The sequence below is a fragment of the Aspergillus costaricaensis genome, assembly GCF_003184835.1.
Source record: "Aspergillus costaricaensis CBS 115574 unplaced genomic scaffold BO79scaffold_11, whole genome shotgun sequence".
Taxonomy (NCBI): domain Eukaryota; kingdom Fungi; phylum Ascomycota; class Eurotiomycetes; order Eurotiales; family Aspergillaceae; genus Aspergillus; species Aspergillus costaricensis.
The window spans coordinates 334,869-348,377 of NW_020291811.1; the positions used below are offsets into that span (position 1 = coordinate 334,869).

Genomic DNA, 13,509 nt, shown 5'->3' on the forward strand with positions numbered 1-13,509 from the left:
TTCATAAATCGTGAACCTCAACAAGGGAGCGGGCACAGTGGGACCTTTAGTTGTATCTTCATTGCCGTAAGCTACCCTGGCTCCTACGCTAATCCCGCCAGCCCGCACTTGGGGGTCGTTCAGGGTTGCCCGGGTGGGGCCTATGAGCAAAGGCCGATGCGGAGATGGTCCGAACCGGCGAACAGGCCAAAACCTGCGGGTTGAGCCATCGGGCCCTTGAGCGGACAATCTAAGATCTGGTAAATAAGGAACGCGAAAGCTCATCACAGTAAGGTCTCAGATGGAATTGAAATAGAGAATAAAAGAAAGGTGTTACTGATCTGGCACTCGCTGGGTAACTGCTTTCCTCATCGTTCCCCTTCCCCGGTTGTCCGCGGCATCCCGTTCGTTCCTGAGCCAGAACCCTAGCTTGAGCCAAGATGTAACCAATCTATGTCACTCCGGTTTAGCTAATATTTCTCTACCCCTCATTTGCTGCAGATCAGTACCCTCGCCGACGTTTCGCCGGCCTTGGGGCGTTGGCTTAATTGATCTTGCCTTGCAATTAGCCGATTCAATCCCTGTCCTTCCCTCATAGCGTAAGACATAATTTGCTCTGCTTCTGTTGCCTGATCCCGGTCGCCGTGGTGCCATAAGATCGTCCTCTTTCCTTTTTCATCACGGACTTATCCCCGTCTATGCGTTCCACACTCCTGCTCCACTGACTAAGTCATTGCTTCGGTGTGTCACTGCGAGAATCGCACACGCAGGTCTGAACTCGCTCACAGCTTCTGCCGTCGCATTTATACCCTGCGATGATCCCTCGCTGAGTAGGAATTTAGGTCTTGCTTTTCCAGTGCAAATCGCCTTTCTTCCAGCTGCACACCATGCGCCACGGCATCGGATTAGCAGCGGCACTACTAGCACCAACCCTACCTGTAGCACTGGGTCAACATGTTCGAGATTTGAGCAGTGTGCAATGGTCTCTCAGTAGTCGAGCCTTGAATCGGACAGTTCCTGCTGAATTCCCATCGCAGGTTCACTTGGATCTACTAAGGGCCGGAGTAATTGGTAAGTACTGTTGGAAATCAAGCCCCTCTATTATACATCTGCTGACTACCCAATAGATGAACCGTAAGTGATTTGATCTGCGATGAACCCGAATGAGACACTAAATATTGTTGCAGATACCATGGATTAAATGATTTCAATCTTCGCTGGATCGCCGCCGCCAACTGGACTTATACCAGTCAACCCATCAAAGGCCTGTGAGTAGCAATTAGTTCTATGCATTAAGTACGTCAACACTAAAACTCAATAGCCTGGATGATTACGACTCAACGTGGCTGGTATTCGACGGACTCGACACTTTTGCAACCATCTCGTTTTGTGGTCAGCAGATTGCGTCAACGGATAATCAATTTCGCCAGTATGCGTTCGATGTTTCCACCGCTCTAGGATCCTGTAAAGGAGATCCTGTTCTGAGCATCAACTTTGGGAGCGCGCCGAACATTGTCGATGCTATTGCCCAAGATCCTAATTCGCAAAGTAAGTTTAATGTGGGAGACCAGCAAAGCCAGGCCATGCTAATTGTTTGTAGAATGGCCTGATGATGTCCAGCTCACTTATGAATATCCAAACCGGTGGTTTATGCGCAAAGAGCAGTCCGACTTTGGTTGGGATTGGGGTCCAGCATTTGCGCCCGCAGGCCCGTGGAAACCTGCATATATCGTTCAGCTAGACAATAAGCAAAGCGCTTATGTCCTGAACACAGACTTAGATATATACAGAAAGGGCCAAATTAACTACCTCCCGCCAGACCAAAGCCAACCTTGGGCTGTCAACGCTAGCATCGACATTCTGGGTCCACTTCCTGCAAAACCGACCATGTCGATTGAAGTGCGCGACGCTCGCTCTGGCACGATCCTTACTTCACGTACCTTGAACAATGTCACTGTGGCTGGCAACTCCATAACCGGTGTCACCGTTCTCGATGGGCTCACTCCAAAGTTGTGGTGGCCGCAAGGTCTCGGCGATCAGAACCTCTACAACGTGTCCATTACCGTCAATAGTAGCGGAAACCAGACTCTGGCCAATGTAACCAAACGGACGGGCTTCCGCACCATTTTCCTCAACCAGCGCAATATTACCGAGACACAGCGCGCACAAGGAATTGCTCCTGGAGCAAACTGGCACTTCGAAGTTAACGGTCACGAGTTCTATGCAAAGGGATCCAACCTCATCCCACCAGACAGTTTCTGGACTCGTGTCACAGAGGAGAAGATGTCACGGCTGTTTGATGCTGTTGTGATAGGAAACCAGAATATGCTCCGTGTGTGGTCCTCCGGCGCATACCTTCATGACTACATCTATGATCTGGCCGATGAAAAGGGCATCCTCTTGTGGAGTGAGTTCGAGTTTAGTGACGCCTTATATCCCTCCGACGACGCCTTTCTCGAGAACGTTGCTGCTGAGATAGTATACAATGTTCGACGAGTGAACCACCATCCCTCCCTAGCTCTATGGGCTGGCGGAAATGAAATCGAATCTTTGATGCTCCCACGTGTCAAAGATGCAGCCCCATCTTCATATTCCTACTATGTTGGAGAGTACGAGAAGATGTACATCAGTCTCTTCTTACCTCTGGTCTATGAGAACACTCGCTCCATCTCGTACTCCCCTAGCAGCACAACTGAGGGGTACCTCTACATTGATCTTTCTGCTCCTGTCCCTATGGCTGAACGTTACGACAACACTACCTCCGGCTCATACTACGGCGACACCGACCACTATGACTACGACACTAGTGTGGCTTTTGACTACGGTTCCTATCCGGTAGGCCGCTTTGCGAACGAATTCGGCTTCCACAGCATGCCCAGCCTTCAGACATGGCAGCAAGCCATTGACACTGAGGATCTTTACTTCAACAGCAGTGTGGTAATGCTCCGCAACCACCACGATCCCGCGGGCGGCCTCATGACAGACAACTACGCGAACTCGGCCACTGGCATGGGCGAAATGACCATGGGCGTGGTAAGCTACTACCCGATCCCGAGTAAATCCGACCATATCTCCAACTTTAGCGCCTGGTGCCACGCCACCCAGCTCTTCCAGGCAGATATGTACAAGAGCCAGATCCAGTTCTACCGTCGGGGAAGTGGCTTGCCTGAGCGACAGCTTGGCTCTCTGTATTGGCAGCTCGAAGACATCTGGCAAGCGCCGTCATGGGCAGGCATTGAGTACGGGGGCAGATGGAAGGTTCTACATCACGTTATGAGAGATATCTATCAGCCTGTTATTGTCTCACCTTTCTGGAACTATACTACAGGATCACTGGATGTCTATGTTACTTCCGACCTGTGGAGCCCTGCAGCAGGTACTGTGGACTTGACCTGGTTGGACCTGTCAGGCCGCCCTATTGAGGGTAATGCGGGCACGCCGAAATCAGTTCCTTTTACTGTTGGAGGGCTCAACACCACTCGTGTCTATGGCACAAACGTTTCTTCTTTGGGCTTGCCGGATACCAAGGATGCCGTTCTTCTGCTCTCGCTCTCGGCTCACGGACGTCTTCCGAACTCAGACCAGGCCACCAACTTCACTCATGAGAATCACGCTACGCTTTCCTGGCCAAAGGATTTGAAGATTGTTGACCCTGGACTTAAGCTGGGATACAGTGCGAACAAGACAACTGTCACGGTGGAAGCTACATCTGGTGTCTCACTGTACACGTGGCTCGACTACCCAGAGGGTGTGGTGGGATACTTCGAGGAGAACGCGTTCGTCTTAGTACCAGGGGAGAAGAAAGAGATTGAGTTCAATGTTCTGGAAGACACGACCAACGGGGCATGGGCTCGTAACATCACTGTGCAGAGTCTCTGGGATCAAAAGGTTCACAGTTGATTATCAACAACATCCACATAGTCACAATACCAAGCATGTACATGTCACCTCACGACTTGTTCTCTGTTCTCAATTATCTTCCGATCTGCATGAATGTCTGTTTTCCTCCCAGGAGGAAGATAATCCCTCGACTCACCAAGCCTGATCACCTTCGTCAACATAAAGTAAGTCAAGTCAGCAATAAGTCTAAGTCCATCATCTGCATATTTATAAATTGATCAAGCTACGCATCCACCTAGGGCACAATAGGCCCCCTCGCCCTTTTCCACGGAGATCCTTTCGCTTGCGGGTCTGGATTTCCTATGGAACCCTGCGGTATACGTGTTCTATCGCAAGAGTTGTATTCAATTGCTTGAGTCCATCGGGACTTCGTTGTCGACTGAAAATCCGATTCCTTGAAAGAAGGAAGAGGCGTATCATCTGCATGGGGATGTGTTTAAGCATGATAGTGGCAGGATGTCTGATTGAGTACAGGCAATGGGATCCTGAAGCCCCACGGCGGATGGACACTGGCAGATAGTCCGTAAAAAACTTGTTCTGCTCGTAGGTAATATCTTATTGAAGAGTAGCTTCTGTGTTGTATTAGACGACCCTTTATGCCGATTATCAGTTCCTCTAGCCAGGCCAATCTGTATTTACCATTCGTTCTTCACACACATGCAGAAAGTTAATCATTGCTGAGTTGTCCTAGGAAGGGTAATTATTTTAAAATACTTTCCTCTTTCTTTCTTTTGGGGATTCTGCTAGCTTAGACGCAAACTGACGAAAGTAGTAAGACAGGGCGCCAATCATGTACAGCTACATGACCACCTGATCCAAACCTTGCATAAGCGATCCAAGGCAGCAACACATGGCTTATACATCTCGGTACTGCACTTTCAGTATCTTTTGAGAAATCAGCCTTTTTCTATATAAGTATCTAATAGCGTTGATATGGAAGAATGTCGATGTAAAAGTCAAACATAAAACGCTTCTCAGACGGTCTAACCCTATATAAAGCAGAGCTAACTGTGCATCACAAAAGTCCACAGAAAGGCAAGCGTAATTTCACACAACGAACGCACCGCATGAATCCTTAAGATAGGTATACGCTCCCACAATTAGACAGACAACAAAGGTGGGTAGTACGGTGCGCAGACACAGAGCAAAAGCCGGGCTCTGGGACATCTTTTTCGTCTGGGGATACTATGCATGCGTATTGCGTTAGATACCCCATATGCTTAACTTTGATAAGATCAGCACACTCACCTCATAGACCCACCCGTCGAGACCTGCAACATGCGTCGTCCACCACATGTAGAAGGAGCTCCAGGGGTATATCATCCAGTTACATCCGGTTTTAGGATCGATAAACCACTACATAGATCATGATTAGCTAATGCTTGGAAACGCAATGGGAGAGTGGCGGAATCAACAGCGATGGACAACCAGTTGAGGTAGGAGTTCCTTACACTGCGGCATGTGTTGTTAAACACAGTGTTTTTCAACGCTCCCTGCAACCGCTGGTTGTATGCCTTTTCGCTCGACATATCGGGTTCTACGGACACAGCTGATCCGGCTATTATCGGTTTAATGATGCGGATGATGAGGTCGGTGTAGCTGTTTCACGGTTAGCAAGCTTTGCTCTCCATTCCCCATTTCTGGTAGGCCAGAGCATTGGTCCGGAGGAACGACTTACTTCTCTATAGAGAAAATTGCAGATGTATGTCCGCGACCTGAATTGGGACCCAAAATGTAGAAGAAGTTAGGGAACTCAGACATGCCGATACTTTCGTAAGCCTTGATGTGCCCGGATTCCTTCCAATATTCTTGTCGACTGCGACCATGGCGACCGCACAGCTCGGTGTCATATTGGGTTAGAGAGAAGCCGTTGGCTAACATGATAACATCTGCAGGGTATGTTGCTCCTGAACTGGTTGATACTGAGCGTTCGTTAAGAGCCATGACCTCATCATCGGTAAGGCGAACATTATCTCGGTTTAGTGTTGAAATGTAGCCGTCGTGGTCGAATACCCTTCGCTGTATAGAGATATCATCAGTCTGGATGTCATGTAGTACCTAGTTACTCGAGGTACGTACCTTGCAACCGACTTGATAGTCGGCCAGTAGGAGTGGCCAGTACTGTTCTTCAAGTTTGGGTCAGGGTGGCTCAGACAAGTTTCAGGACTCGGCTCACCTGGTGCATTTTCTTTGACGTAACGCTCGCTTATTTCGGCAGTTTCTCTTCGCATCTTCGCCCCAATCTTGGTCAGGTTGAACTGGGGTGTCGATGTTTCGAGGTATAGAAAGATGAAAAATCTGACAGCGAGAAGCACACCGGGTACGTAGCGGAAGATAGTCTGCCAGAGAGGGCTGATGGTGGAGTTACACCCTCCTGGGAGGAAATATTGTTTTGACTGAAGTTGCATCATATGTTAGCGAAGTCACCCTACAAGGGCATGGAAACAAGGAACTAACCCTCATGAATTGAGTGATTGACCGAACATCTTCTACCACGGCTGGTACTAGCTGTGTTGCTGAGGCTGGACAGGGTCAAATGAGCATTCTCCAATCCCAAATGGGAAGGCCGCTTACCTCCATTCCCAAGCACGATTACATTCTTGTCACGCAGAGACACGTTTTGGTCCCACCTGGCTGTGTGGATAATATCTCCCTGGAAGCGATCGATGCCGGGAATATTCAGCGAATTCGGATTTGTCAGTGCCCCAACTGCTGATATCAACACGTTACACCGTTGTGTATATTCCTGTCCAGTAGTAGTACTCCTCAACCTGACCATCCAGGTCTTGTCGTCTTCCTGCCAGGATGCCCCTACCCATTCTGTACTTCCCACCAGGTGACGGGACAGCTCGTACTCTAATACCACATTGTTGATGTATTGCAGAACCTCATCGCGCTTCGGAAAGAAGTTCGAGAAATTTGGGTTGGGCGCAAAGGAGAGGCTGTAGAACGCGGCTGGGATATCAACTCCACACCCTGGGTCTGAGAAGCTCATGTCAGCGACCGCGTTTTCGGCTAGTAAAAAAACGAGCGTATATTTGATAGTACATTTGTTTGCTAGCCACGTCCCACCAAATCCAGCTTCTCGGTCATATATAACAAAGTCATCGCACTTTAACTCTCGTTTAAGTTGGCATGCCATCGCCATACCGGAAAAGCCAGCCCCGATAATGATGACCTTGGGGGAAGAACGAAAGGCACTGGAAGCCATGGTAAGGAGAATTTTTCTCTGCTGGAGGGGTAAGAAAGGACCAGTTGAGCGGGTTTAGGGCTTGGGACCTTTATATGAGAGGATTACGGGAGGTATGGTACATCAAAGCCTTTGGGGATTTGGCTCTATGAAATCATGGTGGTACTGGCAGTCAAACATTGATCTATATAGGAGAATTATAAGATTATCTCAGCAACTGCACAACACCGCTCATCACTGTTCGCAATACGCCTTCTTCTTTTGGAATAACTCGAAGTTTCTTGGAGCCGTATCTACTATCTTATTGCTTACAGCTGGCCCACCAAGTTGGGCTGGCTGGGACAACTGCTGAGCGCGCCACGACATCACACCGCAGTTGGCCCCCAAAACGCGATAGTTGAAGTTAATTCGTTTATCCACTCAGGTACCATTTACGAAACTGATACCTTATGATAACTTGATTAGAATAATGTCGTATCTGTATGATGTCGACAAGGGCACGAACAGTGGAGGGTGGGTAAGACGGTGTCCAAGCACTATTGATCTACGCCCACTCTTACCCCATTCAGTTACTTCCACATATGGATCGTGAATCAGACATGCTTACATTTGACCGAAGTTATGTTAGCATGGCGGGGCAGCTGAAGCGTCAAGATTATATCTCCGATGCAGCCTCCATCGTAACCCACGATCGGGCTCTGCTGCGGGCACCGAGTAGATCGGCACAAACTACACACCGTCCCGATGACACTATTCCGTAAGGAGACAACAATATATTGACTATGAGTCTATCCCCGCGTCATATGCCATATATACTCATGCATCAGAGTTGCGGTCATGATTGAGGGGAAGATATTACGATGACACAGATTGGGTGCGTGCTGTTGATAGGACCAATGCCAAGCAAGGGACACCACCAGGACGGGGTGTCCGGTCAAAATCTTGTGCACATTATCAACCGAGTTGTTATTGTAATGGCTTGGATAGCTGTCGAACCGGTTGTAAATATTGATATGTGACTTCTTGGTTAATGATCTACCAGTGGAGATCAACGTCGTTGTCGCTACCAGAATAAGCTCAGTGGGGTGAGACCAACCCACTCTGTGTATGACTCCAACCGCAAATCATACTCTATTCTTTTCGACTCAGCTCGCACTAAGGGTTTTCGTCTTCGGCAAATACCGAAGTACGGACTCGGATGCTATGCCGTCGCGTCGGGGCTTTCATCCTCCGCGGAGCCCAGATGCTGACTGTTAAGGTCCGACTCGCAAGGACTTTCCTTTTATAATCCGCATGTTTTGACAGGAATTTGTTTCAGTCTATATCACCATACCTGTCAGTAATATGTCCTAAATCAGTGAACTGCATGATGCATGCCGTTTACGCTGTGTGCGTTGCCCGACACCCTACATGTTTCATATTTCCCATCTTAGGCCAGTTACTCTGGACATTCGAGATCGATGTCCGTAGTACGTGCCTTTCGTCATCCGTAATGTTCAGTTGCTTTCATGGATCTCTTGTGAAATAACCGTGAAGGTAATACTGCATCAACACGCAAGGTTCTGCGTAAGGCACTGTGGTTAACATGAGCTAGTCGAGATTCGCAAACAGCCCAAATAGGTACGAGGTAGAATATCTCCCCCACCATTTTGGACATCTCTACTGGCCTTAGTTTTTGATATGAGTACAATGACTCCAGCTGCTCACATTTACTGGTCGCTCCACTTCGTAATGGGAACGTGATGTTTTGCGGCCCCTTCCAACGGAGAGGGATGGTATTTCTGACCATACTGAACTATCCAACCTCCTCGGAGATACATCTATTTGCATCCATGAATGTTCAAATTGCTTACCCATCCGCACTTTCGGAGTTGCCGACGTGCGACGTTCCTTGTTAGGTGAATGCAGCTGTCATACCCTAGTAGCATATGGGATGAGACGAATCATTCAGACTGCCCAGTATCGGTACTATTTCACCCTTCTGCCAGCCGAATGACATGCACATGCCAGCTGCGAGGCAGTAATATACCCGATAGCAAAACTTTCAACTTTCCTTTTGGGACATTGCATGCATATTGATGTTTCTGGAAGTCAGGAGGCGGGCTAAGCCGGGTAGAATGATTCGGCTTCGTGATCTACAGGTGGCTTTGAGGGGAGGGGTTTAAGTACATCCGGCGTTTATACCGAGTTAGCATCAGGACCCTTGTGACTATCACAATCTTTTCAATCGGCATCTCGTCGGTATTTTTTTTGGCATCATGCTTTTCAAGAATTTTGTGTACTTGGTGTTCGTTGCAGCGCATCTGATGTTGAAGATGACAGACGCTGGATTGCGAGAGATCTTAGGCTTGTTAATCTTCCTCGCGGTGTCTAGCATCCTCTTCATATTGATTAGACTGGTTATTGCCGCCTTATGGAGACAGCACTTGATTGTGCACAGCCCTCATCTGAGACCAGATTTCCTAGGCAGGCCTCTTTTGTTTCCAGCCAAGCTGTCTCATGCACGCAGATTTCCTGCAACTGAACGATACAACTACTGGTATGACTACTTCATGATAGGTATTCCAGTGGGGTTTCGCGGTCGGATTGGAAATCTCATCTCTATTGACAATCAGCCCACGTCGGAGAGCTTTCTGGAGAAATGCTGGTTTACCATCGACCCGGCTTACTATCTTGAACCTGGGAGTGGTGACCGAACGCTTGAAGAGAAGTTGCATATCTTCCTACATAATCAAGTAAGATTTGAGTCCTTCCTGCACTTTTGCTGAATCTCAAACTAACTTACTCAGGGCGAGAACCCTCAGGAATTTCCATACGCTTACATGATCAGCGTCCCGCGATTTTTATGGTGGCAGAAAAGTGCAATCAGTTACTGGTACCTCTATTCACCAACGCGAGCGTTGACTGCAATGATTATGGAGATTAACAACTCATTTTACGAAAAGAGGAACATTTTTTTCCGCTTGACTGAAGACGGCATGCCTGTTGATGAGACGCCACATCTTCCATCGACGATTATAGCCTCGGCCAAGGGGACCGGCGAGACGGTATCTCTCTGCTCTCTCTCCCCTGCTTCGAAGAGAAGATACTACAAAGGGTATTGGGATAAAGTAATTTTTGGTTCTCCTTTCGAAAAGGTTGGAGGATACATGCTTGCAAAGACTGTGGACATTCTCAAAGGGCCATCCCTCCAGTCCACCTTGAGCTCCAACAACCCAGATGGGCAGGTAAAAGTCACAAGTCGTCTCGCCTCTTGGGGTGATCCCGTCGATCCATTGATGGCTAGTGGTTGGGATATTGCTCGTTTTATTGCTCGTTGGACGCATGTTGGAGCATTGTCTGCGCCTCGCATTGTCAAGGAAGCTTTGCGGGTCCGCTTTCGTGGCAATCTGAAATATCTCCAAAGACCTGAGGTCCACCCTGGGACAAATCCACGAAAGGAAACTATTGTTGAGAGGTTAGTCAGATCTCCCTGTGTTCTGCATATATGTTTCTAACGTCTTCCATGTGTGGCAGATCTTTGGAATTTTTCTTTCGAGAATACCTGGCTCAACTCGCGGCTCATTGTACATTTCCATTGTGCATTGAGTACATACCCCCAAGATCGATAAACTTCGATCGTCTTACGTTCAACTCTCCTATTCCTCCCACATCCCACCCTAGACCCGTCCTGAAAATCGAGTCTTTGACACCACGGTTCTATACTTCATTTACAGATCACCCAGACGCCAAAACCGCCTTTGTTAGAGAAACAGCAGTGCGTCCCACAAACTCGGACCCAGATTCCCGCTACCTCAGCGTATCCGATCGCTCCCTCCTGGATAAACTTCTTGCTTCTTCAGGCTCCTCCATAGAGGCGAGCTTTAACAAAACCAGCAAGCCCATATCAACCCACCATACAGACAAAGGTGGGATAGCAACAGTGCTTCTCAGGTTCATTATCTCGAAACTGCGCAGATCTCCTCAGGAAACACTCATCGATCGATTCGTCTTTCACGATCATGGTCGGTTTTCATCATCCCAGCAATGGACTTACCTGGTTAGTGTTCTGCATTATCAATTGTCGCTTCGCCTTCCCATCGAGTCCCAAGCCATTGTAATGCTGGGTTACATCACTTCCCGTGCAATAATAGTTGACAGTCTATTGAATGCTTTCTACACTCTTTGGGCGCGGGAAGGCCTCGCAAACTGGGTTCGTGATGGGGCGCGCATGACTCCTTTTACGGGCGCTTTGGCGTTTGCGGGCTGGGACATGCTCAACAACTATGTCGGGCATTATTACACTAATCCATTCGCATGGGGGGAGGGTTTGTAAGATGCCAATGGCGGTAGGCAGGATGATCTCGGATGGGTCTGGTTCGATGTTATACTTGTGGCGTCATTTGAGAAAGTAATGTTATAGGACCACGGTGGGCTTTTAAAGGGTCTGGAGTAAATAATGGTTCAGCTAGGTCTCAGTCAAGATTGGTAGTAACACAGAATGTACGAGCTCATGCAAATATCCTAGATACTAGTAACACAACTCGCAATGATGCACCTGCCATAGAATCCAGGATGACATGCACGATATGATGAATATACTACAGGTAAAATGACTGTTTTGGGGACGAGGGATATTAGGGCAGAAGCAATCCAAAAGTCCCATGGAAACCATATCCGACCTGCTTGAAAGCACAAGAACCAAAAATACCCGCTTACAGGAGTCTTAGGGATACCCTACTAACTATCAACCAGAGGCATTGTGATTCCCAAAGGTTACCTTGGGCTACACAACATCAGAGTAGTTCTAGGTGAAACAGTCATGATTCTTGTATTCCCCTGTTCCAAGTCTTCGAGGGCTGGTCTCGGTCCTTCCGCTTCTGGAATCCCGGCCACGCCAGTTCTTCCTTGATCTCTAAATCTTGCAGATTCTTGGTTCTGCAACTTACTCCAAGCGGCAGTACCAGTTGGAACGCTCTCTTGATTTCGGCTGATACCACTTTACTTAATCTGGAACATGCACTAGTCTTTATCGGCAAGTATCCTTGAGATATGAACGCTCACTTGAACAAGGACAGGCAAGATATGCCGAGCGAGGCTTATTGTGTGAGTAAGAACTGAGAGAAGTATTCGGGTAGGACCGCCTCAATAAGGCTGAGACTTCGAGAACACCGAGGAATAACATTTCCTCTGCTGGAAGAACGGAACATCCCGCAAGTGCATTTGGCACTGAGCTTTAGGGGAAGTTTGTAAGGCGGGACTCCACGACCGCCAGGCACGGAGGTATAAATTAACTGGGCGATGTCATACATAAATTCAGCGTTGACGGGTCTCAACCTTCAACTTGGTCTCCGTGAGAAAGGGACTGTTCCCAGAATGTCCTACACATCCATGCTTAATTCATCACTCTTGCCTTCTCCCGGTCGTTCCGTCAACATGCTTCATTTGCTGGTTCTCTTGGTCCTCGTTGCTACAACTCTCGGGTACCGTCTAACCGAGTACACAGGCGAACGCTGCACAAAAGCTGAAGCTGGATTCCATCGGCTTGCAGGAGCTACTGCGTGCAGCAAACTCAATACTGTTGATGCAAAATCAATACTAGTGAAGGTTGACAATGTCTACGACGACCAACATTCAGTTATAGTGTACGAGAATGACGACTGCACTGGATCCGTCCTCGGAGTCATCGAGAACATGAACGGCTGCTTGAACCTCCATGGTCTTAACAATGTCGTCGGCAAATCCGTAAAGGTCATACCCGGTACCGTGGAATCCTCAGTATTTGCAAATGAAGGGTTTGAGACCAATTACCTATACAATCTCCCTCCGCAGGATAGAAGCCATGTTATGGTCCCTATTGCCCATGCTTTCTTCCGCACGGTAGACATAGCCAATCACGCGGACGACGGTACCTACGACGACGAAGCCTTTGACATATTCATCACCACTGAGCTTGATCATGTCCTCCGCTTGGAGAGCAACGTAGTAATGCCTCTCGCAGAATCTGACAGCTCAAAATCCACCCATCTCGAAAGGGTCGACCTACTCGAGCGGATATCAGGAGGGATGGAAGGGCTCGAGGCAATAGCAAATTCATTCGCGATGCAAGTGTCAGAGACAATGAGGGTCATCTATAATTCGTCGGCTCACCTTGCACAGGAAGTGGAAAATACATTCAAACGTGCCGCCGAGCGAGCATCGAGCAGGGGAGATTTTGACTTCTTGCACTCCCAAAAGAACCAGGGACGTCTGGTCAGGAGGTTGATTGACTCGGCTCAGTCGCAGGGCCTTACCAACGCGCAATGGAATCTGAAAGATAAGTGTGGCAGGACGTGGGAGGTAACACTCAAGATGAGAGAGCATAATGAGAATGAGGGCGGGTCATTATGGGGTTGGTAGTACCATTCGTCTCATTTGGATGTTCTAGTCTGTCTATTTACTCCCCAGACATGGTGTCTCTC

The 13,509-nt window shown here is 48.3% G+C and overlaps 4 protein-coding genes across 4 annotated transcripts; 3 read left to right on the forward strand and 1 right to left on the reverse strand.

The window, feature by feature from the left end:
* Positions 1–767: 767 nt before the first annotated feature.
* Positions 768–4,126, forward strand: BO79DRAFT_170830 (beta-mannosidase mndA). Its single transcript, XM_025679545.1, has 5 exons — positions 768–1,050; positions 1,107–1,113; positions 1,167–1,247; positions 1,301–1,527; positions 1,580–4,126. Exons 1-5 carry the CDS (start codon positions 867–869, stop codon positions 3,877–3,879), a joined length of 2,799 nt encoding a protein of 932 aa, XP_025541014.1. The 5' UTR covers positions 768–866; the 3' UTR covers positions 3,880–4,126.
* Positions 4,127–4,926: 800 nt separating this feature from the next.
* Positions 4,927–7,090, reverse strand: BO79DRAFT_143929 (flavin-containing monooxygenase; the record flags this gene model as incomplete). The annotated part of the gene is made up of 9 exons (XM_025678358.1): positions 4,927–5,064; positions 5,128–5,235; positions 5,331–5,478; positions 5,558–5,898; positions 5,959–6,005; positions 6,056–6,275; positions 6,337–6,401; positions 6,454–6,861; positions 6,928–7,090. 9 exons carry the CDS (start codon positions 7,088–7,090, stop codon positions 4,927–4,929), a joined length of 1,638 nt encoding a protein of 545 aa, XP_025541015.1.
* Positions 7,091–9,327: 2,237 nt separating this feature from the next.
* On the forward strand, positions 9,328–11,384 carry BO79DRAFT_227121 (uncharacterized protein; the record flags this gene model as incomplete). Its single annotated transcript, XM_025683853.1, has 3 exons — positions 9,328–9,804; positions 9,859–10,526; positions 10,586–11,384. The coding sequence occupies 3 exons, from the start codon at positions 9,328–9,330 to the stop codon at positions 11,382–11,384; spliced, it is 1,944 nt and encodes a 647-aa protein (XP_025541016.1).
* Positions 11,385–12,484: 1,100 nt separating this feature from the next.
* On the forward strand, positions 12,485–13,447 carry BO79DRAFT_227122 (uncharacterized protein; the record flags this gene model as incomplete). The annotated part of the gene is made up of 1 exon (XM_025683854.1): positions 12,485–13,447. The coding sequence occupies one exon, from the start codon at positions 12,485–12,487 to the stop codon at positions 13,445–13,447; it is 963 nt and encodes a 320-aa protein (XP_025541017.1).
* Positions 13,448–13,509: the final 62 nt, after the last annotated feature.

What these genes read in the sequence shown, in the direction of transcription:
- BO79DRAFT_170830 (XM_025679545.1), top strand. Translation starts at nt 867, where the DNA reads ATGCGCCACGGCATCGGATTAGCAGCGGCACTACTAGCACCAACCCTA. An exon ending in AGTCAACCCATCAAAGGCCT is followed by an intron (nt 1,248 to 1,300) that starts GTGAGTAGCAAT and finishes AAAACTCAATAG; the next exon opens with CCTGGATGATTACGACTCAA. An exon ending in CCAAGATCCTAATTCGCAAA is followed by an intron (nt 1,528 to 1,579) that starts GTAAGTTTAATG and finishes AATTGTTTGTAG; the next exon opens with AATGGCCTGATGATGTCCAG.